The 26,174-nt window shown below is 35.3% G+C and overlaps 5 protein-coding genes across 7 annotated transcripts; 2 read left to right on the top strand and 3 right to left on the bottom strand.

Moving 5' to 3' along the window:
* Positions 1–346: 346 nt before the first annotated feature.
* On the top strand, positions 347–2,909 carry LOC18055768 (cytokinin riboside 5'-monophosphate phosphoribohydrolase LOG8). Of its 2 annotated transcripts, none has more exons than XM_024178301.1 (8): positions 347–365; positions 761–887; positions 1,200–1,297; positions 1,389–1,419; positions 1,832–1,931; positions 2,104–2,174; positions 2,276–2,419; positions 2,613–2,909. In XM_024178301.1, the coding sequence occupies exons 2-8, from the start codon at positions 771–773 to the stop codon at positions 2,703–2,705; spliced, it is 654 nt and encodes a 217-aa protein (XP_024034069.1). In that variant the 5' UTR covers positions 347–365; positions 761–770; the 3' UTR covers positions 2,706–2,909. The 2 variants fall into 2 exon arrangements, with proteins under 2 accessions (XP_024034069.1, XP_006453074.1); XM_006453011.2 differs by lacking the exon at positions 347–365 and adding an exon at positions 524–591.
* Positions 2,910–4,903: 1,994 nt separating this feature from the next.
* LOC18055767 (probable magnesium transporter NIPA9) lies at positions 4,904–8,853 on the bottom strand. Its single transcript, XM_006453008.2, is given in 10 exon segments — positions 4,904–5,738; positions 5,901–6,049; positions 6,259–6,379; positions 6,503–6,561; positions 6,686–6,742; positions 7,314–7,402; positions 7,840–7,969; positions 8,264–8,362; positions 8,741–8,830; positions 8,833–8,853. Coding segments are annotated over 10 exon segments (1,017 nt in total). The 3' UTR covers positions 4,904–5,536.
* Positions 8,854–11,099: 2,246 nt separating this feature from the next.
* Positions 11,100–12,003, bottom strand: LOC18055766 (the record flags this gene model as incomplete). Its single annotated transcript, XM_024177916.1, has 1 exon — positions 11,100–12,003. A coding segment is annotated over one exon (591 nt), but the record flags the coding sequence as incomplete, so codon positions are not given.
* Positions 12,004–13,646: 1,643 nt separating this feature from the next.
* On the bottom strand, positions 13,647–16,954 carry LOC18055765 (eukaryotic initiation factor 4A-11). The gene is made up of 5 exons (XM_006453004.2): positions 16,660–16,954; positions 15,755–15,821; positions 15,489–15,595; positions 14,949–15,379; positions 13,647–14,641 (listed from the first exon to the last, which is right to left on the bottom strand). The coding sequence occupies exons 2-5, from the start codon at positions 15,817–15,819 to the stop codon at positions 14,006–14,008; spliced, it is 1,239 nt and encodes a 412-aa protein (XP_006453067.1). The 5' UTR covers positions 15,820–15,821; positions 16,660–16,954; the 3' UTR covers positions 13,647–14,005.
* Positions 16,955–17,619: 665 nt separating this feature from the next.
* LOC18055764 (eukaryotic initiation factor 4A-15) lies at positions 17,620–20,436 on the top strand. 2 transcript variants are annotated; one of them, XM_006453003.2, is made up of 5 exons: positions 17,620–17,794; positions 18,656–18,732; positions 18,843–18,949; positions 19,029–19,459; positions 19,646–20,436. In XM_006453003.2, the coding sequence occupies exons 2-5, from the start codon at positions 18,665–18,667 to the stop codon at positions 20,279–20,281; spliced, it is 1,242 nt and encodes a 413-aa protein (XP_006453066.1). In that variant the 5' UTR covers positions 17,620–17,794; positions 18,656–18,664; the 3' UTR covers positions 20,282–20,436. The 2 variants fall into 2 exon arrangements, with proteins under 2 accessions (XP_006453066.1, XP_024033895.1); XM_024178127.1 differs by having other exon boundaries at positions 17,775–17,794; positions 18,663–18,732.
* Positions 20,437–26,174: the final 5,738 nt, after the last annotated feature.

Below are 26,174 nucleotides of genomic sequence, written 5' to 3'. Positions count from 1 at the left end.
TTTACAGCAGCTAATTGTGAGTGACCCATCAACATCAACATCATGCAAGTTAAAATAAGCCAGATTTCAACTTTATAATAGAGGATTTACTGATGGTTGAAGTTGATTATGGTATATTCATTGCCTTAATTAATATTATTTTCCTTTTTTGTTGAGGACACGGACCTTTCCATCATTGACTAGACATCATATCCTGCAACCTTGAGAAGTATACCAAATAAACTAGGGAAATTTGTAGACAAGTGGAAATATGAAATACCCTTTTCAATATTTTTGGAATTGAAAAGTGAAATCAACATTAGTTAAAAGTCCAATGGTGAAAGCAGCAATCTTGGAGTTTCGTTGCTCAGCCCCATAAATAATCAGTATTTCGTCTTCTCTTTTAAGTCTCCTCCTAAATTTATTTGTTTACTGATTCTGACTCAACAATAAAGATTACGGTTCTATTTTTTTTTACTTAATATCTCTTTCAATCTATCTATAAATATATATACACGTATACTTTATTATAATATATAATACATATGACGTTTGATTGGAAGGAGAACGGAGCGTGTGGGCTTCTTCTGTTCATTGCTTCTACAAATATATGTAAAACACCCTTTTGATTCCTCCAATAACCCAGCTAGTTTTTTTTTTTTGGTTTTGTTTTATTATAACACCTTTCCATATTCATTCTTTAAAAAAGTTTACTAAGAAACATTAATCTTGCACAAGTTGCTTTCTTTCCAAATGATTAAATATTGATTGGCTTATATAGAGATTGTTGAATGGAGGAAGAAGGATACACCGGAAGCAATTTCAAAAGGGTGTGTGTGTTCTGTGGAAGCCACTCTGGTAATAGAAGGGTCTTCAGTGATGCTGCTCTTGAACTGGGAAATGAGCTGGTTTGTTGCACTTGTTTCTTTTTGACGGCATGCGTGTTTTGATTTTGTGATGGTTTGTGGCTTTTGATATTTAGACTACATGGGATTATTGTTTCTGGTTCTAAAGAATTGAGCTTTTTGATCACTTTGTTTGTTATGACTTCGTGTTTATATTTTGATGAGTTGTGAGTGAAAGTGTTTGATGTATTGAATTGGGTATGTGATACTTGGTAACAAAGCAGTGTGTTTGGACTTTTTCTTCAAAGCTCAAAATGGTTGTTGTTCATGCAATTTCTTCGTTCTTTTGATTTACTGATTGAGCTTGAATTGCAGGTGAGGAGAAAGATAAACTTGGTGTACGGTGGTGGGAGCGTTGGGTTGATGGGTTTGATATCCCAGACAGTTTATGCTGGAGGTTGCCATGTTCTCGGGTAAGTTGGAAAGCTTCTTCAAGTGCATATCATTGATATTTTTTAGTATTGCACCAGTTGCTAATTGTTGAGGCTTGCTCTTCAAATGCAGGATTATTCCAAAGGCTCTCATGCCACTTGAGGTATACATGCTATTTGTTCATATGAGGATTTGAGGTTGAGTATGTTCTGCTTTCTTTGAATTTATTTAGTTCCTTTTGCAAAATCCTTAAAATTGGGCGGTATGCTAATTGAATTGTTCTTTTCTGGGTTTTGTTTGAGAATTCATTCTTATATAATCAAGTCTTACAACTTTTTAATCTATTCCTCTGAATGTTATTCTTGATTAGATCGTGAATGCTTTTGCTTATTGCTCTTACCTTGGATCCTACTTTATTTATATGAAAAATTGATTCATTAATTTCAGCATTTCAATAGTTCTTACTTTCAAGAAAAATTATTTGTTCCTCTGTAACATAAATTGTAGCCCTCTTCTAAACATAGAGTATGTATATCAATTTATCATCAATAAATTGTTGCTGGGAATATTGATAGATATCTGGAGAAACTGTCGGCGAAGTAAGAACTGTTTCAGATATGCATGAGCGTAAAGCTGCAATGGCTCGAGAAGCTGAAGCTTTTATTGCTCTTCCCGGTAATTACCCTGAAAATAATCCTAAATTATTGGAAAATGTAAAGAAAAATTAGTTTGAATGGAATTTTCTTTGATGTTAAGTGAAGACACTTAACTATTTAAAAAGTTTTTGTATTGAAATGTTTCTGCTTGCTGCACTTACTGAGGATAACATTAGAGTATGTTGTTGTAGGAGGATATGGGACCATGGAAGAGCTATTGGAGATGATAACGTGGTCCCAACTCGGAATCCATAAGAAACCGGTGACCTGTGAACCTTGTTGTTTGACAAACTGAAATGGCCAAATAGGCAACAAACTTATTGATATGTACTTGTAATTGATTATGACTATTAAACACTACAGGTTGGTCTGCTAAATGTTGATGGCTACTATAATTCTTTGCTTGCATTATTTGACAATGGTGTTCAAGAGGGTTTCATCAAGCCAAGTGCTCGGCAGATAATTATCTCAGCCCCATCAGCTAAAGAACTTTTGGAAAAGATGGAGGTAGAACCTTAACTAAGTACTTAACTTCAGGAAAATCCTCTTTTTGGGCTCTTAGGATTTAGGAAGGCGTTTCTTTGGTTTTATTTATTTATTTTTTCCCAAGAAAATGATATTGGTTGTTTTCAATGGAGTTTTTAGTAAAGTGAAATTAAAAAAAAAAAAAAAAACTTGAACTTGTAATTTAAATTTGCAGCAATACACCCCTGCCCATGAACATGTTGCTCCTCATGAAAGCTGGCAAATGGAGCAACTTGGTGACTATCCAAGGCAGCAAAACGTGCAGTGAAATATTGGAGGCAGCTTTCGTGCTGATTCGGTCTGTGACGTGATTTATCATCATTTGAATTGTGTAAAAGTATCTATTCAAACGGGGCCACATTTCTTAATTATCAAAGTACTTTTGTCATTGTTTGTGGTTTGGATTTCTGTTGAAATTATTAATTGCTGTCTCGCAATTCTTCGGTCATATCAAAGTTGTTATCTCTTCTTTAAGGGCATAGAACAGACCCTTTGGAATGCGAACATGTGGTTTGCAATTTCAGAGCAGAATCTTCCAATGCACTCTGTGCGGTGGCTTAGATAGATATATTTGGACAGACCCACTCTGAGACAACCTTAATCTGACTCCATTGGTCTCATGCTGCGGAGACTTCTTGTGTGACCTTTTAGAAAGTAGATTTCATTTCCTAGAATACATTTTCAAGCACCAAAGTTTAGGTGAATTGCAGGTTAGATACAAGAAAATGAGTATGCTTTTCAAGCTCTATCCTGATTTGGCAATTAGTTATTCTGTGTAACTTGGGAGGAGAGACGCCCTATTTTAGAATGTGGGATTTACTGTTTCTTCAAGCCTATGCTTTATGGTTTGGTTTCAAAAGCTTCAAGTAATGTCTCTGTCAAGCTAATTATGAAACAAACAGATACCGTCTACAGAGAAGCGACAAATCTTTTGCCTGGGAGGTTGAAAGCTACCTCCTGATTTGGGAAATACCAGCTAAATCTAAATTGACCAAAATAATAATAATAATACAATAATAAACCTAACAAATTTTCTAAGCCTACTTGTTTAGAAACCTAACTTGCTAAGTATGCTCTAAGCCAGATTCTAGTCTCTAGTCTCTAGTCTCTAGTCTCTAGTCTCTAGGTAATGTCCCACGGAAACAGAGCTTAAAGCAATCAGTGAAGATTGTTAGGACTTGGGCGACCTGTGACTCAGTTACTTTTTAATTTTTGATAAAGACCTGTGACTGAGTTGAAAGAGGGCCAATGTTGAAGTTTTCAAAAGAGAAATGATTGCCTGCCACTTTGTCCCCACGTATTCTCCCTCCCTTCGATCAACCCCCTTTTTCCTGTGAAATGACATCTTTAGACTTTAGCTCCTGAGAGTAGGTCCTCTGGCGGTGCAAATGCAAATCGAAGTGGGAACACGATACACTGCCTAAATTTCATTTCTTTTTTTTTTCTTCCCTTCGTTTTAGTACACTATTTTGTGCCCATCTTGCAACTTTGTTACACAATGAACCAATTCCAGTTGGAATTTGCATTGGTAGCCTTAAAGCATGTTACAAGTCTTTAAATCTTGCAAATTGCTTACTCCTATGCTATAAAATTTTACAAGAAACAAATGGCATCCATTACTGTTAGCTAGGAGACTAACCTGGTTTCTCAGGCATATCTTTGGTTCCCCCCAAAAAAAGCCCAACAAAAACATATGAACTTGATTGATTAACAAAGCTAGCAGGGGCAGACCTGGAACTGGAAATATGTTTGTCCAAAAACATAGGAACCCAGCTGATCTGTCACTTTTCGAAAGCTCAGATAATCCCTCTGGGTTTGGCCTTACTCCAACTTGACAACTGCAGTTCACATGGAAGTTCTGAAGGCATTAGTTTAATGAGGGGTCCTAAATCCTGTAGACACTGTAACGTTTGCCTCTGTTGATGTATTTAATAATCAGACTAAAGCCAAGTAATAGGAAAACAGAAAAAGCTAGCTTTTGCTCTCCTTGGTTGATATGCCTTCTTTCCAACCATTATGGCCTTGGCCCGCCCATTGCAATTGGTCATGTCACGAATTTTTATGATGCCTATTGGTATTTGTTTTGTTTTTCTCCATGGAATATGCAGAAGCAGCAGTGACTTTAAATGTCAAAAGTCATGGTGGAGGTGGACCATTAGGCCTTGTTTTATCAGGAACATGAGAGATGGCTGGTGCTTTTTCTAATGGTGTCCCTATGTCCTCTGTCATCATATTATGTCGCTGCAACAACTGAAAAGTCATTGAGCTGTTTACATATTCTAACTATTGCATAAAGTATCTTTGAGTAAATTAATGTGATATAGTATAGTCGATTGAATGAAATCACCGCACAACCTATCTAATGCATTTTTATTATTTTTATGTTTTCGGTCAACTAATGATATTATACCACATCAATTTGTGTAAAATAATTCATACATTAATTTATAACTCTATTATTAGCCTTACTGGACATGCCTTCACTTGAAGCCAATGCGAGGTATTCTACTATTCATGTTCATGATAGGAGGACTCTTGGAGTTGTGGGGGTCAGTTCTTGATGACTTTGTTAGCTCAGAATCAGCTTTTGTTTTTATTTGAGGCATGGTCTATGTCTTCCCTGACACAACTTTGTTCAGGGGCTCCATCCAGTTCATCGGCTTTGGGACACAATCACACTTTGCTGGCTGTCACTTGGTAGGGGCAACCCAGCAAGCAATCAAACCATGAAAAGAGTTACTTCCCAGTTGCCACAAAAAATTATTCTTTCTGGCTCTTTCACTTTTTACTTTCCAAAGGACAAATCCACAGCTTGTTTACAGTTCTCATGTCATACCTAATAGCAACTTAAAATACAGTCATTGGGGAGCAGAATGGGAAAAAGGTTGTAACCACTTAACATTTGGGGATCTCAAAAATATATGCTGCAAATATCTCATTGAAGTACTGATCTAAAATCTCTGATGCCTAATGAAAAACCATGAAAGTACTGTACACCTTGGCATCCACGGGTGGTCTGCTTCTTAGCAGAAACTGAAAGCAAATTAACACCCGATCTAAAATGCAGGCATATAAGGCAATCTTCCAGCAATATTACAATCAAGCTTTCTCCTTAGCTGTAGATGTTATCAGCTGATGCAAAGTTGCTGCTGGGATAACTGCACTTGGACCTGAATCCTTGACCCGCTGCGACCCTGTTCGCACAAGCCCACTCTTCATAATTCGTCGTGAAGGCCATCGAAAGTGCCGTACAAGCCGCGATGAACTTACAAGTAAAACCACACCAATCATGATGAGTAGCCTGGAATGGAACACTTAAAATGGTAAATCACATAATCTGTTTAGCACTGAGATTCCAGTTGGCACCCTGAACCAGAGTATGTCCAATAGAACATGTGCTCCTAAGATAAAGTCTAAATTTTTTAATCTTTAAGGCCAAAAAGCAGATTGAGCTGTTAGTTACCATCCAAGCAGAAGTGAAAAGCGAGCAGTTGGTGCCGAAGGCAATCTCTCACCCAAAGCAAGCATACCAGCAACTACACCAGTAACAATTGAAGCCACAGCGGCACACGTAGACACTACAATAGCCCTTCCATGCTTCAGACCACGCGTCTGTTTAAAGAGAGCAAAACAAGTATATAACTGCCAGCATGTACAATTGATCACCAATGCAAGCATGAAGAGCAAAACCCACACAAAAGAAGGAATTAGCTTTAACTGTTGGTTTTAGGCCAACGGTTTCCACCAGGCTAGAATAGGCTAAAACAGCTTACTCCAGGTGCATCAACACACTGAAATGTGAATCAAGTCCGCACTCTAACCTGGTAGTAAAATCCTGTACCGCTACAACAAATGCTGATTGAAATGCACACAGGAACTAGCATGGTGGGGAAGCCCTGCTCCAAGAAGACAAATCCCAGCTTTGATATTACGGAGGCCATCCTGAAATTACTTAAATATGCTAGCATGAATTTCAATATTTTGAAATATAGAAAAAGAAGTGAGCCATCAACTATCGACTAGAAAAAGACTTTGGCATAAATTTTGTCCAGTAAGAAATAGTACCCAAACAAAATTCCAGATTCCAAGCCATATATAATTTCTTCAACAACTTCAAATTCTATCTGCAACAAATAATATTTTCAATAAGGGCAGGAGAAGCAAAGAACAGAAAATATCACTTAAATGAACTCATTGGAGTGCCAAAGGGGCCTAAATCACAAGAAACCACCAATTAAAGGAAATTACCATCTCCTGTTCTCTTCGTTGATGTTTGCATATACGAAGCCACCCGTTAAGAAGTACCTATTCGAACAAAAATACAATCATATACACAGTGTCAATACTATTATTTTTGACACAGCTACAGAGATTTTGCAGAGGCAGACAATACATATCGTAACTTTCAAATACAAAAAGGAAAGGCATAAAAAGCCGGTTGTGCATTCATTCACATTCAGGTGGCCCATTTGGCAAAATATATCAAGTTTTCAAACCATTGTGCCTTCTGTTGACTTACTAGATTAATTTGAGGAATGCATCATCAAATTAGGATTATACATTGATTCTTTATACAGTCATGTTCCTCACAAATGACTTCAACAATTTCATGAGTTCAACACCATTGGCAACCACACACATGGCAGCTAATTCCCAAATACAAGATCCTACCGCTGTTACATAGCATGTTTATCCCTTTTTCGCAGTCCACTTTATTTAAAAGTTTTACATAAACTACAGAAATTCCAACAGTTTCACTGCTGCCAGACCATAAAGGACATCAGTAGGTTCTAACACACCCCTGGATGTTTTATGCCATAGTTTATGGGAAAAATTTAATACAGGTACCAAATCGAGTATGAGAAAGGGTACCTACAAACAAGATGGAAACGACGAAAGCCAACCACGGTAACTGGAATATAGATATAGAAGAAGGCTCTTGCTCCTCACCACCAGCACCAACTCCTGCAAATACAAAAATAAAAGCATACCATAACTTTTTCAGGTCAAACCACTAAATAGTAAATAAAAAATCCATTTAGGAGATACAGAAAAGGCATTGAAGTTCCATGACCAACAGAGTACTCTTTTAAAGAACATTAGGCTGTCAGTGAAAAAAACTTGGAAGTCTAAAATAAGAGAAAAGATACAAGAGAAAATAACAGAAACGTATAAGAAAACAGATGTTCCAAAGGAGAACATGGATTACTCATACTTTACAAAATTATAACTCATCATTCAAAAAAAGTATTCAAGATAAGCTGCGTTAAACTTGAAAAGGGAAGATTTAATCATTCTTCATAAGATAGTATTTACGAAGTATACTGTAAAAACTGCATACATACACAATCAATTCCAGATGTTGTAGTCATGAAAGAGAAAAATGAAGGAACTTACATTACCTATGGTGCCAATGCCTGCCAATGTTATTCCCATCCAGTCAACAGCATTCATAACTTCCTTCAGATAAAAATGAGAAAAAATAGAGAGAATTGCAAGACCACATCCAGAAACTGGTTGGATAACAGATACCTGACAACAAGCCGCAAAGCACCACAATATCAATCATATGTAATCATATTTGTTCAATATGCACCCAAAAATCCAGTTTGAAAGGTTCAGGAATAATAATAATTATTACTTCTACTTGTCCTTAACAAAAAGAAAACTGAAAATGGAAGTCTTGTTGGTACAAGAAAAATACATTCCCAAATTCATATAATTGGAATCACAAAAGTCCTGCATTTCAACATTTCTGTTGATTGTAACAGAAGTAGCAATTCTTTTAACTACAACGATAATGTAGGTTGATGCCAATAGACTTACGGGAGCTTGAGACAATGCCCTCAACATCAACAAGGCTCCAAATATGTCCATCAAAAAACCAATCACCCATGCTTTATTAACAGCATATGCCCTTATCACCTGTAAAGTCACGACACAATTCCAAACAATTTGAAATCTCTATTATTGCAGAAATGAAGATTCAGGTAGTGTTCTTTAATCAAGAAATAACGGCCGTTAAAAAGCATCTGGCAGCTCAAATCCATATGCCAAGAAAAAAAAATGAAGAAAGTTTCAAAACTCCAATTCCAGATCAAACAAAACCCTAAATGCCGCTGCAAGATTTCACTTCCAATATAATTTACATCACAACATTGGACATGATAAATAAAGAAGCAAACTATTTAAGAGGGGGGGGGGGGGAGGAATTTAAAAAAAAAAAAGGATATGTTTGATAATGATATGAGGGGATGTAAAAAAAAGTTGAAAAAGAAGGGCAAAAGGGGAAGAAAACAAAACCTTGAGCTTGAAAGAGAGAGGTGGTAAAATGTAAGTGCCCTTCTTCTGAATAACTTTGCCGATGTTATTACCGGACGTTGCTGTCATCGTTTAATACAAATGTATTCCCACATCGCGCCCTTTCCCCTCTTTCTTTTACAAAACCAATCAACAATCAGCCCTTCCCTTAATTTATTTATTTATTTTTATTTTTCCTTTTGGAGAGGTTATTCTTCAGATTCATTTATCTTCTGTCTCAAGTTACTCTTTTTTTTTTTTTTTTTCAATTTTTCAATTTTCGAAAGCGGTGGCGTTTTATTTGTAACAGAGAGATCGTCGGATCGGTGCTCGTGATTGGGCGCCAACGCGTGTAAGAGATATACAGTGTGAGCGCGAACTTTTACCACGGTTCGTGCAGTAATGCAGATTTACATTATTAATACATATATCTTAAATTCAAAAAAAAAAATCGAGTCAATAAAACCTCATATAAAATGTATTAGGAGTTTTAAATAAGATATTATTAGAATACTAAATTCATAATCAAATAGTTAAACACCTTTTATTTTTAATTGACGTAATTAACGTAATGATAATAAAAAATTATAATTATAATTACATTTGACGATGACAATAATTATTTAAATATTTTTTATTCTTAATGATTTAAGACACATGCCCCAGCTACACAGAGTGGCGTTGGAAGCTCAGGACGGATTAAAAAACATCCTCTCCAAAAGTATATAGCTGTTTGGTATTTAATTGAACGGCTCAGAATTTTTTTTTTGACTAATCAAGTAAGTTGACTGTTGACATATTGATATAATAATACTAATCACCTTGTCGGTTACCTAATAAATTTCATATCATGTGCCTCCATGTATGTTGGTTTTTTAATTTGCTACAAGTAAGAAAATGCTATTGTATTTTTCTGTATAAAAATGTAATGGGGTGTGTGATCAATTGAAGAAAAACTTCTTGATCTCCTAGTAGCACAAAAAATTTGGCTACGTATCAATTTTAGGTCACATGAGAGTTAAGCTAACTTCGCATCACACCCCAATCAAGAGGATCAGTTACTTTGGCAACTCAAATGTTAAGCACCCAAGGATTTATCAAAATATTTGAGTGACTGCACAAGAGCACTAAGCATAATCATATCAATGAAAGAAGGCATGACTCTTACATGACTCTCGCACGAGAGCATTGCACTTGCATGAAACAAACATAGAGCCAGAGACCCCAATCTTAAATGAAGCTCCACTCTCACAGCAGTAACTAATAAGTATTGCACACTCACATAATCTATGAGACTGCGCTTTGCAAATATGTTGATTTGAGGAAGCAAATTCCAAGATTACTCCTGCTGAAAACTTCCAACTCAGTCATATGCCTATAATCCAGAGTATGACAAATCCTCCACCACTGGATCCACTGATTGGATGTGAATTCTAATAGTATGGCTAAGAGGTGAAACTAAGACCTAATTAAAGCACAATGAACATAGAACTTGCGGATGTGTGATCAAAGACGCAGCCACAAGAAATATTGCAATAAATAACATGGCAGGATACACATTACACAAGATGAGTTATGAGTACATTATCATAATTGCCAATACAAAGACAATCAGGTGTATCATTAACAACACACGGCATTGGTAGAACACCCACCAACACCAACAGCCATATAACTCAATTATGCAGCACCCATGTTAGCCATATAACTCGGTATTTCCACAGTTCAATGAGAGAAATCCATAAAGTGATGCAAGATGTACTTTCTACACACGGCTAAATATTCAAATTGTCTGCCATGAAGGAAGCTTCTGGAAACACTACCTATGCGGGTAGCATAATTCTTCAAAACAAACAAAAGATGAACTACTAATATAGGATAGATCAATATCCACATTAGATGTGCCTGTATTGTTGGCCATGATGGGACAAAGGTTATTTTGTGAGCCTGGCATGTCATATGAAATTGCAAGGACATCATAACAGAATTTCTGAAACCAGGCTTCATTTAACCCATTCTCCAAAAGTTATCCTTTCAAAAGGAAAAGAGACGGAAGTAACAGAATTTTGATGAACCTTTTGTCGGCATTGCTTTGATATGAATGACGTAGAATACTTTTATCACTTGCTCAAAATTCCCAATTCATTGAACTGATTAATGAAAGAAAGGACTTAAAATGGAATCATTACAACGGTGAATCATACAACCCCAATTGATTCTCTAAGAACAAGCACAATCGATCTTAAAACAACTAATGACCACCAGAAAAGAAAAGAATCTCCTCTACAACAATCCAAAAGAGCAATAATTCACCATCAAATGACAAAAATAAGACAAGCTCTCTTTTTTCTGTCAGCCCCTGGTCAATATCAGGAACTTCAGAAAAATAGACAGATCATTTAAATTAAAGCCTAGATGCAATATCCAGGAACTACAATTTTAACATAATCAAACCAGTACACATGATGTAGAAAATCCACATCATCAATTTACAACAACTCATAAAAATCTTCTTCTTTTTTTTTTATAATTTAATTTTCCTGACACAAAATTTGTTATTTTCAACATACATAATAAATAGGACTATAGAAGCATAGAACAAACTGAGATTACAAATTGCAAGAATAAAATACAAACCCAGCGGAAAAAGAAAAGAAAAGAAAGAAATAGAGAAATCACCACCAGCCATAAAGCATGTGAGTGTACCTATCTTTAAGCCACCTGACGCTCTTCCTGAAAGACCCTTTAACTTTGCCTTCAACACTGTACATTTTATAACTAGCAACCCTCTTCTTTCTCTGAAACTCGGGGTCAGCCAAGCTCCAAGACTTCGAAGAAGAAGATGACCCAGAAGTGATTTTGCCTTTCTTTGTATTAAAGTCCTTAACGTTATAGTTAAAGTTGTTGTCGAAGTTAGACATCTGTGACTGTGCATAAGAGGCGCTGTAGCATCTCAGGTCATAAGAAGCTGCTGCTGGAGCCCGCGGAGGTGGTGGGTCGTAGTAGCCGGTGATCTCCATGTGATTGTGGTTACGCATCATGCCAGGTCCGTAAGACTTTGATCTGTTGTAGTAATCTTGCTCCATGGGCTCTGCAATTAATTGAAGGAAGGAAGGAAGAAGGAATGTTTTATTTGGTTTTGGCTGTTGATGAGAAAGGAGAATGAGAATTGACAAAGGAAAGAGCAAGAATAATGCAAAAGTGGGGTCACATACACAAAAGAATGAGAGCTGTTGATGGAGTGGAGGATGGCTCTCAATTTTTATTTTTTATTTTTTATTTTTTACTGGAGAGAAACGAACTGATTCCAGCCAGGCAGCGTATTTTACGGGAAATCAGATTGTCCACGGCAAATTTTATTTCTTTAATAATTAAGATCGACAGTAATAAAATAAAATAAATTTGTTTTGACTAGTCAGAGAAGAAGACTTTGCATTGTCACTACAGTCCCCGATGTCATCCGGCCGTTATAATGGGGTCGTCCTACAGTGCAGCGGCGTTTACCACCTGCGCATCAAATTAATTTGTTTTTGCTGAAAATAATTATTAAAAATAAAGAAAATTATAAATAATTAACATAAAAAGATGTTGAATGATACAAAACATTTTAATAAATTCTATTTGGAATATAGGATAATGAATTGTGAAAAACTTATAAAAGAAATAAAGAAAAAAATTCTTACTACTACGCAACAACAGGTGAAAAATAAGAATTTAAATTTCTTTCCCTCATATAAGCATGGAAAAAGAATAATTTATCACTCAGTTATTGGGTTAATGATAATTTAAGAAAATCACTAAAAAAAAATCTTGAACAAGTTTCCTCGTACTATCTCACGGGTTGAACATTGTTAAATTATCAGAAATCAATAAATCCTAATTATCTAACAGTGTCTGATTCTGTGAGATACATTATCTGGGTACCTTGGTCGCAGCCTCAAGTACGCATGCACTGTCACATTAACACTATTCATTGTTCGGTCCGAAATAGTGGGCCAGAATCGTGGCAATGCATGCAAAGAATAATAATAATGCATGTTGCTTTTATCAAAAAAATTCTCAATCAATTAATTATACCAAATTAACCTACCTTCCCCGTCAGGTAAACCACGTGCGCCTCTTTTATAGTGAAAAATCGTATTATACAAATCTATTCTAAGGCAATTTTTTCTACACGGAAGAGTTTCCACGTGTGCCTCTTGAAAGCAAAGGTTAGATCAATCTTACAAGTCTCCCAAAGAGTTGACCTACTTGGTTTGGCCAAGTAAGAGGTCCCGGGATTGAATCCCTCTTACATCAATCTCAGAAGAGAAAATTCTTTATGTTGTATTTGTGATTGGGTTACACGTGAACTCCCAAAGAGGGAAAAAAAAAAAAAACCGCTGCGTGCGCGCGCGTCTATCGAGCTTTCCGTTAAACTTTGCAACGTTAAAACTTTTTCTGGAATATATTTTCTAATTAAACCATTACATTTAAAAAGTAAACAAAATAAAAAATAAAAATAGAAGTTATAATGAAACCTGCCCAATAGATAGAATTGCACTTTACCTTAGGTCAAAACTGGAGCCATTTCGATACCGTCCCACCTCGAATCCACCTTACAAGCTCTACCTTATCGAAGAATAAAAAGCCCAGCAGATTTTGAGATGATTCAACTTCTCATTTCAGATAAATCGAGCAACACCAACCCCAAATAAACAAATCGAGCAACACCAACCCCAAATAAACAAATAAAAATTACTATCATGCTAGCACAGTGCAAGGCAGGATTAAACGGAAAAGGGGAAAATACACGGCGAAGTCTGACAAGAAAAAGAACAGGTTTCAGCATAATGAAGATGGGAGCTTTGGGCTTGGCCAATTCCCCATCTCGGCCTCTGCTACTAGTAAGGCTCTTAACAAGAATAAGAAAACGAGACCGCCTGTAGGCCGTGCATTCATACACCAAGCAGAGAATATGCAGCCTTGTTTATATTAGATGAAAGAACAAGCCAAATAACTTTAAAAAGCAATAAGCAAGCAAGTCGAGTTTTCCTAACACAAATAAACTAGCCATGCTCCAACTCTACATAATGTCCCGTCGCACGACAATTAAAAAAAAAGTGTAGAACAACATAATTTAATGCAAACCTACAACAGATGCAACATAAACTTAAACAAAGGCCATTCCAAATGCCATAATTGTAGGGTTCTTTTAGCAACCACTCCAGACCCACCATAATGACTAGACTTCAAACTTCAAAAACACCTTACCAATCCAAAAACACATCACAGGAGATCAGCAACATTTGCTGGCAGCTCTTCAATTACGACATTGTAAAACTTTTGAATATCAAACAGCATCCTTTCATCATCCCTGGTCACGAAATTAATGGCAACACCCTTTCTTCCAAATCGTCCACTACGACCTATACGATGCAGGTAGTTTTCTGGCTGTGTAGGAAGATCATAATTTATGACCAGGGACACTTGCTGGACATCAATACCACGTGCCAAGAGATCAGTAGTGATAAGCACACGAGAGGAACCAGACCGGAATTCACGCATGATGATGTCCCTAGTGTTTTGGTCCATGTCACCGTGGGTGGCAGACACGGTATGATCACGACTACGCATCTTATCTGTCAGCCAATCTACCTTACGCCGGGTGTTCACAAAGATGACACTTTGGGTGATTGCCAAAGTCTCGTACAGATCGCATAGTGTCTCAAGCTTCCATTCCTCCTTTTCAACATTAACATGAAATTGCTTGATACCTTCTAGGGTAAGCTCATCACGTTTCACCAGAATCCTAACCGGTTTATTCATGAACTTCCTTGTGATTTCAAGGGCCTCTGGTGGCATTGTGGCAGAGAAAACCCCAACTTGAATCTTTGGGGGTAGCAACTGGAAGATATCATAGATCTGTAGAAAAAAGGGAAAACAAAAAGAATCTCTCCATTAGAACCAAAAAAGCATGAAACTTGAATAAGTGAATATGTAAGCTTATCTCAGAATACAGTAGCTGTCATCCAAGCACAGGGGCGTAATTCTAAACAATCACAAATGCCCACACACCTACCAACTAAAACTGATTTTGCTAACAAACTCTGATCCTCATTATATGCCTTATCCAGTTAAACATCTTATCACCTCCTATTTTCCAGCACGTACTCCCTTCTCCCAAGAAAGTAGCAAAAGATATAATGCATACAAATTAAAAGTAGCAGACCTGGTCTTTGAAACCTCGTGACAGCATTTCATCAGCCTCATCCAGCACAAAGATCCTGATGTTATCTGGGCGAAGAGATTGCCTCCGCAACATGTCAAACACACGACCAGGTGTACCAACTACAACATGTACACCGCTTGAAAGAATGCGTTGATCTTCACGGACACTGGTTCCACCTACACATGCATGCACTTTGACACCAAGATAGTCACCAAGTGCTCGCATAACCTTCTCAATCTGTTGCGCCAGTTCCCTAGTTGGAGCAAGAACCAATGCTTGGCATTCAACTAAACCATAATCAAGCTGCTGCAAAATTCCGGAGCAAAAAGTTGCAGTTTTTCCAGTTCCAGACTGTGCTTGTTGAATTACATCAAGTCCCTTGCAGAATGGAACAATCCCCCTTTGCTGAATGGCAGAAGGCTTCTCAAAACCTTAAACAAATTTATACCAAACTGTCAGCTCACATATAAGTTCAAGCACAAGAAAAATATCATGCTCAGGAAATGCCAATAGAATAGGCTACTGCATGATCGGACTTACCATATGCATAAATGCCTCTAAGAAGATTCTCTTGCAATCCCATAGCATCAAAAGTATCATAAACCTCATCATACGATGTGAAGAAATCTTGTCCATCACTTCCAAGTCTGCTCCCATTAATTCATATCAGATTATTCGGAAGTTTGAACTTAACCATCAAAAACTATTAAAGCCAAATAGTACAAAAATTGTCCAGCTAATTATAAATATTACCAACAAAACATCTACAAATAGAGTCAGAAAGATAAAAGCAAATGTAAACTTACAAATCATTCATTCTAGCATCAAATTGACGGGCATCAAACTGGGATCCTTCAGCCAAACCAGCCATGACTGAGGAAAATTTAAAAAAAAAAAAATTGTAACTACCTGTAATGAGTTCCAAGTGACAAAAACAACAGTAACCATACTGAAATTCAAAATGAAAAATCGATGCACCAAAATTGCATGGAAACAAAACTGCAACCCTCCGCTAAAGTGATTTAGCCTAATAAAGCTACTAAGCAAAGTTCAGTTCTCTTAAATTTAAAGTTATTAAAATAAAACCCAACAGGGGAGAGAAAATGCAATAAAACAGACACTGGAATTCTAGCAGAAACCTCTGAGAAATATGCAGATAAAAGGAGACAAATCCTCACACTGTAAACTTGTAAGCAATCTTATCATCTATACAAAAACGCACTGGCTTCAATTATCCACAACGAAGAGCATAAAAGAGGAAACTCAGCCCTAGCCCAAAAAAATTAACTCCTACTAAATACTTCTTCAGTTCTGTCGACACAAATCCATAACACTTCAATTACCGAAAACAAAAAGCTCTGCGGTTAATAACATATATAACCCCACAAAATGAATTCATCGGACAAACACAAGCGATAAAACGTCACTGCATATTTCGACAAGATTACAAACGTCATACAGCCCTATCAATTATCTAGGCATCTCGTGCAAGTAAGCAAAAACTGAATCTACGAACCAAACCGCCATAGATGAAATCGAACGTTCATCTACTAAAACCCATAGCCAAATAATAATAATAATAATAATCTTAAGTTTGATTAAGCGTTAGGATGTCTAATAATGAAAGATTCAAAATTTTGAACAGCGATATAAAATTAAACACAAAGGCGATTGTTAAAAAGAAAAAGAAAATAAAGGAAGTTAGGCAAACCTGATAGTGATGATGATGAAAGGTGGAAGCTTGTTTGATTTTAAAGACTAGGGTTTGGGTTTTCCCCGAACTCCTCGGATCTCTGAGTTTAGTTTTTTGCTTTGAGGGAGAGGAGTTCAAGGAAACACGCGGGTAGTAGCAGGCAGTGTCGATGGATATAGAGATAGAGAGAGAGAGAGAGAGAGAGAGAGAGAGAGAGAGAGAGAGAGATGTTGCTGCCGAGCAAAGAAAAACCGCTGTCGTGGGATCGCGAGGGATTTTGATGCCTCAGCTTGCTTTTTCTTTTTTACCTTTTTTACCCTTCCACCTTCGCGGCGTCGTTTCGTTCTTGTTTGATTTGATGACGACGTTTTACTTGTTGGTGTCGAATTTTGAAGGTTGACGGTTTTTTTTTTTTTTTTTTTTTTTTTGGGTTCATTCTTAGATCGAATGTGATTCCCTTGGTTGTGCCTGTGTACCGCAATTTTAAATATGCTCGAGGGATAATTCTCTTTGAGTCTTGACCTCCTTGCAGCATTAAAGTTGGATAAAGTGGAAACTTTATTTTTGAATAAATAGAAACTATATGTATAGTGTTAAAAGGATTATAATAATTAATAATGTTAGCACTGATTAGTGGAGTTGATAAAAAAATTTATGTTAAAAACAATAAATTAAGCTAAATAAATAAATAATAATAATAAAAATATAATGATAACTACAGTATCATATATTATAGTAATGCAACATGCATACAAAATTGAGATTGTACCTCAAGTCCGATTCTTTCAGGCTGTCCGACTATAAGCGGGACTCTTATCGTGTCTAATCCTATGAAGCGAAGCATTTGAGTTTCGTGTCCTTATTCTAAAAAGAAACAGAAAATTAGAAGGACAAGGAATTAAATAAAAAAACTAAACAATTATACAACATATATATGCACACACACACATAACACACACATAACACACACATAACGCGTTTACTAATTGGCTCCTCTGTTTTACGCATTCTTAGTTTTCAACAACTGCAACTGATAGATAACGCAAGATCTCTCTGGTTCGCTTTTGTCAGATCCCCCTTAAACTATCTTAAACATCCTCATTTTCATCGAAATTCAGGCACGAACACCGTAATCAGCCAAACCAAACGACAGGTGATCTTTTCAGGACGTTTTCATCTCGTTCTTATTGTTTTGCCTCTGTTTCTTTTTTGTTTTTTTTCTCTTTTTCGTTAATCTCTGCTCCCTACATCGTGTTTGGTTTATTCTAATAATGCTGTTCATTGCGTATTTTAAAATTTAGTTGCTGTTTCTTTGTTTGGCTTCTGATCTATTAATCTCATTAACATGCTTAATTTGCTGATGAATTTTTTTTTATTACATTGCAATGTCAGATCGGTTACGTTGCTTTTGTTGTTGTCAATGAATTCTCATTCTGCGAGCTTTTATTTTCTCGTGATTTACAATAGGATATTCATCAACGCATGATAGTTTGTTCGGTTGTTCCCCTTGAAAACTTTTCTTGGAGAACAAATAAGGAAACAGGAATATTTTGTTTGTTTTTATTGCAAAATTGTTTTTTTTTTTCCTTTAATTTCTGTTGCAGAAAGATTGATTTCTGCGTTTGTTTTATAATTTTAAATCTTCCGTTTGATTTTTTTTTTCGTTTCTTTTCATGGCTAATAAATTAATGTGCTAAAATTATAATTTTCTTATTGTCATGTAATTACATGAAAGAAATCTTGGATAATTATTTTTAAATAATATTGCTTTTTATCCCAGTCTTGTATGTAAGCAATTGGTACCTACGACTTGTGTCTACTGTATACTGTGATATTGAGTAAAGCATACGCTTATGGCACAAAAATATTAAACAAAAGATGCCTTATATATACATATAAATGTTCTTTTAGGCATTATTATGGTGAGTGAGTTAGTGTCTATAATTTCTGGACTTAATGAAATAGTTGATTGACAGTTATCTCTATGCACTTTGCTTATCTTTTATCTTGGTAGTTTGTAGTCATGGAGGGAATAGCGCCTGAAGGATCGGGGTTTGATGCACGTTCTTTTGATAGCAATATGAACAACTTGTAAGATTTCACTCTACACAGTAATTTTCTGATTTTAATTCTTTGTAATTTTTTGTTAATCCTATATAATTAATTTCTGGTGGAATTTTTTTTTTGGGTAAAAATTATAGGCTTTCAGAAGAAGGACAAGACTTTTTCGTGTCGTATGATGAAGTTTATGATAGTTTTGACAGTATGGGTTTGAAAGAGAACCTCCTTAGAGGCATCTATGCATATGGTATGGTTTCATGTACATGTGTCTTTTCTTCTCTTTTTAAGTGTATGATGATAGGCTACTCAACTGCAATCGTTTACAGGGTTTGAGAAGCCGTCTGCAATTCAACAACGAGGAATTGTGCCGTTCTGCAAAGGTCTGGACGTAATTCAGCAAGCACAATCGGGTACGGGTAAAACGGCAACTTTCTGCTCTGGCATTCTGCAGCAGCTGGATTATGAATCACTGCAATGCCAAGCTTTGGTTCTCGCCCCGACTAGAGAGCTTGCTCAGCAGATTGAAAAGGTCATGCGTGCCCTCGGTGATTATATGGGCGTCAAGGTTCATGCCTGTGTTGGTGGGACCAGCGTTCGTGAAGATCAGAGAATTCTTTCTGCTGGGGTACATGTCGTTGTGGGCACTCCTGGTCGAGTTTTTGACATGTTGCGCAGGCAGTCTCTTCGCCCAGACTACATAAGAATGTTCGTCCTGGATGAAGCTGATGAAATGCTTTCTAGAGGTTTCAAGGATCAGGTAAATCTCGCCCCCCTTGCCATATATATATAAATATATATAATAAAAGATATTATTACAAGATAGCAATGACTTCACTTACCTGGCTTGTTAATTTCTTTAGTAGAGCATTTGCGTGTGAAATCTGTTAGTATAGCTTCATCATGTATTAATAGTATTGAGACTTGAGAGTACTGTTGGTTGCAGATCTATGATATTTTCCAGCATCTACCAGGAAAAATTCAGGTTGGTGTGTTTTCTGCGACAATGCCACCTGAGGCACTTGAAATTACGCGTAAATTTATGAATAAACCGGTGAGGATCCTGGTAAAGCGCGATGAGCTGACCCTGGAGGGTATTAAGCAATTTCATGTGAATGTGGATAAGGAGGAGTGGAAGCTGGACACACTGTGCGACCTTTACGAGACCCTGGCGATCACTCAGAGCGTGATCTTTGTGAACACCAGACGCAAGGTTGATTGGCTAACTGACCAGATGAGGAGCCGCGACCACACAGTATCAGCCACCCACGGAGACATGGACCAAAACTCGAGGGATATCATTATGCGTGAATTCCGTTCGGGATCTTCTCGTGTGCTCATCACCACTGATCTCTTGGCTCGGGGCATCGACGTCCAACAGGTCTCCCTCGTCATCAACTATGATTTGCCAACTCAACCAGAGAACTACCTTCACAGGATTGGACGCAGTGGACGATTTGGAAGGAAAGGCGTTGCCATCAACTTTGTGACGCGGGATGATGATAGGATGCTAGCTGACATTCAGAGATTCTACAATGTGGTGATTGAGGAGCTGCCTGCTAATGTGGCTGATTTGATTTGACCGGCTGCGCTTCATTTGCTTATTGTCCGTATTGTGCCCGAGTATCGCAACTTTCATATTTCTACTCTTTCTTTTCCTTTTTCTTTTTGGGTATAGATCTTGGAATAATCTTTGTGTTTAGATGTTCCAAGCTTCAGCAGTTTTGGTAGTAGATAATAGGGACAAGCTTATTAATTTGAATGTGTTAATTTTTTTTTATCTTTTGAGTTTCTGCAGTGTTGCTTCATCGAATATTTTCTTTTGAGTTGCAGCTTTATTTCTGGTCAACTCTATAACGCTTGAGCCCGTAGACCCCTTTCTCACAAGTCACACAACCCAAGTGGCCCAAGCCTGTCCCGTTCACTGGTTTCAAACTTTCAATGTTTCTTAAAATTTACAGGAACTTAGATCTGACGAGTTTTTATCGGAAGAGTTCTGTCATGGAGCCCAACATTCTGTCAATAAGAGTTATGATGAGTTTTTGTTGGAAGAGTTCTGCTATGGGGTCCAACACTCCTTAATAAGAGTTTGTGTGATAAGCGAGGGCACACACTAGATCACATCGCAATATTTATAATAAAAATTTATTAAATTTACCTAAAAACAAGTTTATTATGACACACACTTACTTGTTTTTACTTATTTGAGTTTAAGCATTTATCACCATATATCATCTCAAAATTTAGATCTTAACAAGGACATCATTCATCTCAAAATTTAGGTCAATTTTCAGTTTCATCCCCCATATTCTTAGGTGAGAGGTAGACCTGATCTTTACATTATGATAAAATCATCATATGTAGAATACTTAAGATGATGCGATCGGACTCACCGAAGACTTTGTTATTATGTACGTTATCCAAAAAATTTATATGAGATCAAGCTACTGTTCTTTTGTTCTCGAATCCACATTCACAACAATTATATGATAAGTCGCACCTAACATCGATATTATTTTTGATATATTAAGATAGATTTGATTTAGATTGAGTTAAACTTGATATTAATGTTCCATAATAAATAAATAAATAAAAATTGATAGCATTGTTTCGTAACTTTTTATTTATTTGTTTATTGTATTTAAAAGATATAAGAGTGGACAAAACTAATTTTTTTAGAATTTTTCTATTTAATGTTTTTAAAAGATATAAAAGTGGACAGAATCAAAATTATTATTATTATTCATTTTTTTTTAGTTTGAGAAGTTAGTTTGAATTAGATTAAACTTGAGACCTTCGTATTATTGAACCCTTTAGATTGATTATAATCCATTCACTTGATTTGAACTTGGATTACTTAAGTTATTAACACTGATGGCAATGGATCGGATTTGACCAAAATACATGTAATTCAAATCTAATGATCGGATTTGCATCGGTCTAAAATAGATTTGGATACTGATGCGCGGATTTAAGACGAATTTAGAGTATATCTGGATCTGTCTTAATATCTAGATTCAGATCCATATCCACTTGCCTCTTAATTTAACGTTATTTTAAAAATTTCTTAACAATTGTGTAATTATAAATGATAATAAATTTTATTCATAGCATATTAGTGGTATTTACCATGTATTTAAATATTTTTAAACTTAAAAGTTAGTTTTATAAATTTAAATGAGAAATACACGAAAATAATTAAGTGTAATGTTAGCCTCTTTTTTATTCTTCATATTAGCCTCTTTTTTTCTCTTCAGTCTAGTCTTACTTCTCCACTCTATTTGAATGCTTAGATTACTCATTTGCTTGCCAAGTAAATCTCTAAACTTTAGTTTTTTTTTTTTTTTTTTTTTCTCAAAGCCTTATCATGTTGTTTTATCACTAATCAATTGTGGTTATCTACCATAAAATAACTATTGTTATACATATATTTAGTTGACTATGGTCATAATAAAAATAACAAAGCACCGAATGTAAATCATATTTAACTTCTATGCCGTTTTTTAATGTTGCAAGAATGATGATAGGTGTATCATGAATATCACAATGAATGACATTAGAATATTATATGGATCTTACTTCAATAATTACTTTTGATGGCTATTTCATTCTTTCTTATTTGTTTGTTATGGTGTAAAAACATAAGTTACAATATTTATTAGATTTTTTAGTAAATTATTTAATTCAATTGTTATCAATACATTTTAGTATTTAATTTTCTTTAATTTTTTATTATTAAGTTTTAGAATTCATGAAGGATTTGAGCATATTTGGATTTTATTTTTTGAATTTGGAGCAAATATAGATCTTTTTTTTTTTTAATTTGGATATGAAGCAGAAAACATATATCCATGACAGATGTGGAGCAGATATAAATCTCAATATTTATTATGAATCTAGAACTAGAGTAAAATAGATCCAACCGATATATGCCCCATTACTATTCTTAGTTATTAACAAATTTCATCAATAATAAAATTTTACTAAAGTTTTGAATAAGTCAAAACAATGTTGAGTGATGCTTTGCCTTTCAAAATTATTATCCCAAAAGAATAAGCTTATTGTTGCCTTAGGGCTCATTCAACCAGCTTTTAATTTTTTTTTTTTTTTTGATTTAGATTTAGTGTTGAGCTAATCTAGACACTCAATTCTTCATAATAATATTCATGTTTGAATCTTAGATAGATATGAAACTAAAAACTCAATTTCTCCATACTCTTACTCTTTAAAAAAAAGAAAAAAGAAAAACTTAATGTTCATCAATTTCTCTTAGGTAAATCTAAGGCTCGGTTTGATCTACAGTGCTACAAAATCACTTTACTAGCTTGCAAACAACATTTACAAATATTTACTAAACACATTACAACTACCAAAAGTTGTATCAAATGAAGTCTAAGTTCATCTTTTGCTAGTTAACTATAATTGTACAAAAACCACTAAATACAAATTTTCATTATCGCTACAATTGAAGAAAATATTTATAATGATATAAAAATCATCCACCACTTAATGAAAATACCAATTTATTGGAAATAGATATTTCCAAATAAGTTTTGAGATGTCTAATATTAAACTGGTGATGGTCAAAGTATACATGAATCTTTATAACAGAGATTTTACTTGTATTCTCAACGTTTTAACTCAATTTTATTAAGATTCAAAATCTTGACATATCACAGCTGGTTAAATTTTCTTAACTCTATGCATATTTCTTATCATTCTAAGTACAAATTTCAAATGAATGCGTATGACTTCTCCCATGTATTCACATACACAAAGTAAATTTATCGAGTTACTATAGTTAATTAATAAGCTTTGGCGTAATATAAACTCTTTGTCGAACTTTTACATATAGTCAGAATGAGCATCATTCATATAAGTATAATTTGTACATTCCTTCACCGCCCTCTCTTCAGATAAAAACCAAAAACCGAGATAAGGGTCCTCTGCTCATCTTAGATTTCTTCTTCTTCTTCTTTGCTCAAAAGGGATCGAAGCCATTGTATGTATAAATTGTTTTCAAGAAATGGTGGCTTCTGGTTTTGAGTTTGTTGTAAGGCCTGGAAACCTTTTCTGGTAAAATTTCAATATGGAACCAAATAAGGATAGGTTATAGATTCAAATTAAATCAAATATATATCCAGAAAATGTATTAACAAATAACTAAATCTGCAGCAAGTGATTCACTTATATAAGTTAATTTCTAATTCACAGATATAATCATCATAAGAACATGAATTATCCTAAAAGGCCTTGTAGTCAATTGAAAAAGAGAGAATTGATCTGCATGATAGTAGAAGTCCAATACATTTAGTTTAGCATCAGATCCACCACATAAGATGAGGAATATAACTAATAAAAAATATATATAATTGAAGGAACAAGCTGGGATAATATGCTATATATCTATATATATAATAACCATTTGATGATCATATGATGTTGACATTAACTAAATTACCGTGTGGCAATCAAAACCATTGTGCCACCATATGATCGATCAAGACTACAATTACAAACTACCCAATTTAGCAAATAACTTATATTGTGTTTCCAATAAAGGTACAAGAGGGCTAATACATTAATTCTTTCTGGCAAGAAAAGGGTTTTAAACAAACTACATACATGTATACATATTGGGTCCAGCCAGCATATCGTCAATTGAATCAGCAAAGAATTTTGATACCGCTTATTGTGGGCATGCAATTAAAAGCATGCAGGACCTTCTATTGTGATACGGAAGAAAGCTGTTATAAATGACAATATTGTGACTTTCAAGATATATATGTATTGTTGCTTACGTAGTTGCAGCTTTCATAATTTCACGATTCTAAGGCCAAGATTCAGCTGTCTTCACCGAGTGACTCCTGATCAGGCCTGAAAATTGAAATATGGATCTTTAATTGATTTTTAAGTTGTGCTAATCATTTAAAAATCTTGTGAAACGTGTACATTTATAACAATGTACGGATGAGATTTAATCTCGTATATCCAACAATTACTAATCACAAATTTATGAAAAGTCATACCCAAAATCAGATCAATACTGAATCTTAATCCCTGAAATTGAGCCTAAACCCTAAATTTCTCAACAGTTGGAACGCAACAGTTTCAAAATACGGTAGTGTAAAATTGCTGAAAATAAGCACGGTACCTGATCAGGGTGAACTTAATGTGGTGTCTAGCTCCCACATATATTATATAGTGATGATTATGCTCTGCTGTATGTATTAATAACATACAAAAACTGAAGAAACCCCACAAGTACACCGAAAAAGAATATGCCGGCACCCAAATGCAGAATTAGGGCACAGACATATACCGGTGCAAGTCTGCAGACAAATCCGTGCCTAAAATGAAACAGCAGATCGATTTAATAAGGGCAAAACCATGGAGAATCAATTATGAAGCTACTACATACAAAATACAACTAGCAAATGAAATCATTATGCATAATATATAAATGAAAATACAAATAGAGAGGGATATTTTTGGGGGGCGGGGGGGTTGGGGTGACAGATAGAGAGTGAGCACGCATAGCTTCAAGCAGGATCTCAAAGCATGCAAGAAAATACCATGTGTGCTCACTCTCTTCTGTCACCTCCTCTTACCCTTTTTACAATTAATTAAGTAAATTAGATAACTAAACACCTATTTACTGATTAATTAGTAGCAAGCTAGCTTGCTAGCAATACCAAAAATTAAGACTGCTTTCATATAGATAGACCATGTTCCATTGAATAGGAACATATATTGCTTTGCTAATTTGTTGCTGTGAGAAGAAGTGGAAGGGCTGTTGGGGGTTTATATAGAAATAGAAACGAGAGAGAGAGAGAGAGAGAGAGGGAGAGAAAAGGGAGAAAAAGGACAGAAGCATCACGTATGGAATAAATGTTGGGTTTATCTCTTATTGGTCACCACTATGCATTATTATTTTAACTCAGTTATACTGTTTAAAGGGAAAGGAAATAGAAAAAGTATAAAGACATTGCCACTTTTGAATTTTGATTACTAAAACAAATAAAATTAAAATCCTAGCTGAGCTGCCAGAGGTACTCATTTATTCAATAACTGTTACCAATGCGTCTTGTAATTCTAAATTGTCTGTCGTCCCTCCAATCTAATCCTGGGGCTTTAATTTCTCCTTTATCTCTCTCTTCACTGTCTATTTCCTATGCTCTGATGAATTTTAAATTTTGGTCAACCATTTTGGATGGCTTCAAGATTTTTGGAAGTTTTCGTTTCGACTCAGAGGTATGAAAATTTGGACTTCGAATCATCCATCTCTCCTTATCCTAAGTTCTTGAGATTTTTGTGGTATGATATGAAGATTTTATTCGTTTATCCATTATCAATCACATTAGGGCTAAAATTATTAGAGACAAAAATAATTTGAAAGTTAACTGCTTGTTTATCTGTAAAAGGAGATTTTGAACAATATATATATATATATATTTATATATATACATGCATAT

The sequence above is a fragment of the Citrus clementina genome, unplaced genomic scaffold (genome assembly GCF_000493195.1).
Source record: "Citrus clementina cultivar Clemenules unplaced genomic scaffold, Citrus_clementina_v1.0 scaffold_1, whole genome shotgun sequence".
Classification (NCBI taxonomy): Eukaryota; Viridiplantae; Streptophyta; class Magnoliopsida; order Sapindales; family Rutaceae; genus Citrus; species Citrus x clementina.
Note: the sequence above shows the minus strand (reverse complement) of the source record. Positions and strands in the feature narration are given on the sequence as shown.

Coding starts and splice junctions, on each gene's coding strand:
- LOC18055768 (XM_024178301.1), top strand. CDS start 771: ATGGAGGAAGAAGGATACACCGGAAGCAATTTCAAAAGGGTGTGTGTG. Junction 1,932..2,103: donor AGCTTTTATTGCTCTTCCCG/GTAATTACCCTG, acceptor ATGTTGTTGTAG/GAGGATATGGGACCATGGAA. Junction 2,175..2,275: donor TCGGAATCCATAAGAAACCG/GTGACCTGTGAA, acceptor TAAACACTACAG/GTTGGTCTGCTAAATGTTGA.
- LOC18055765 (XM_006453004.2), bottom strand. CDS start 15,819: ATGGCTGGTTTGGCTGAAGGATCCCAGTTTGATGCCCGTCAATTTGAT. Junction 15,596..15,754: donor GATGCTAGAATGAATGATTT/GTAAGTTTACAT, acceptor TAATGGGAGCAG/ACTTGGAAGTGATGGACAAG. Junction 14,642..14,948: donor CACGAGGTTTCAAAGACCAG/GTCTGCTACTTT, acceptor TTTTTTCTACAG/ATCTATGATATCTTCCAGTT.
- LOC18055764 (XM_006453003.2), top strand. CDS start 18,665: ATGGAGGGAATAGCGCCTGAAGGATCGGGGTTTGATGCACGTTCTTTT. Junction 18,733..18,842: donor GATAGCAATATGAACAACTT/GTAAGATTTCAC, acceptor TAAAAATTATAG/GCTTTCAGAAGAAGGACAAG. Junction 18,950..19,028: donor TAGAGGCATCTATGCATATG/GTATGGTTTCAT, acceptor AATCGTTTACAG/GGTTTGAGAAGCCGTCTGCA.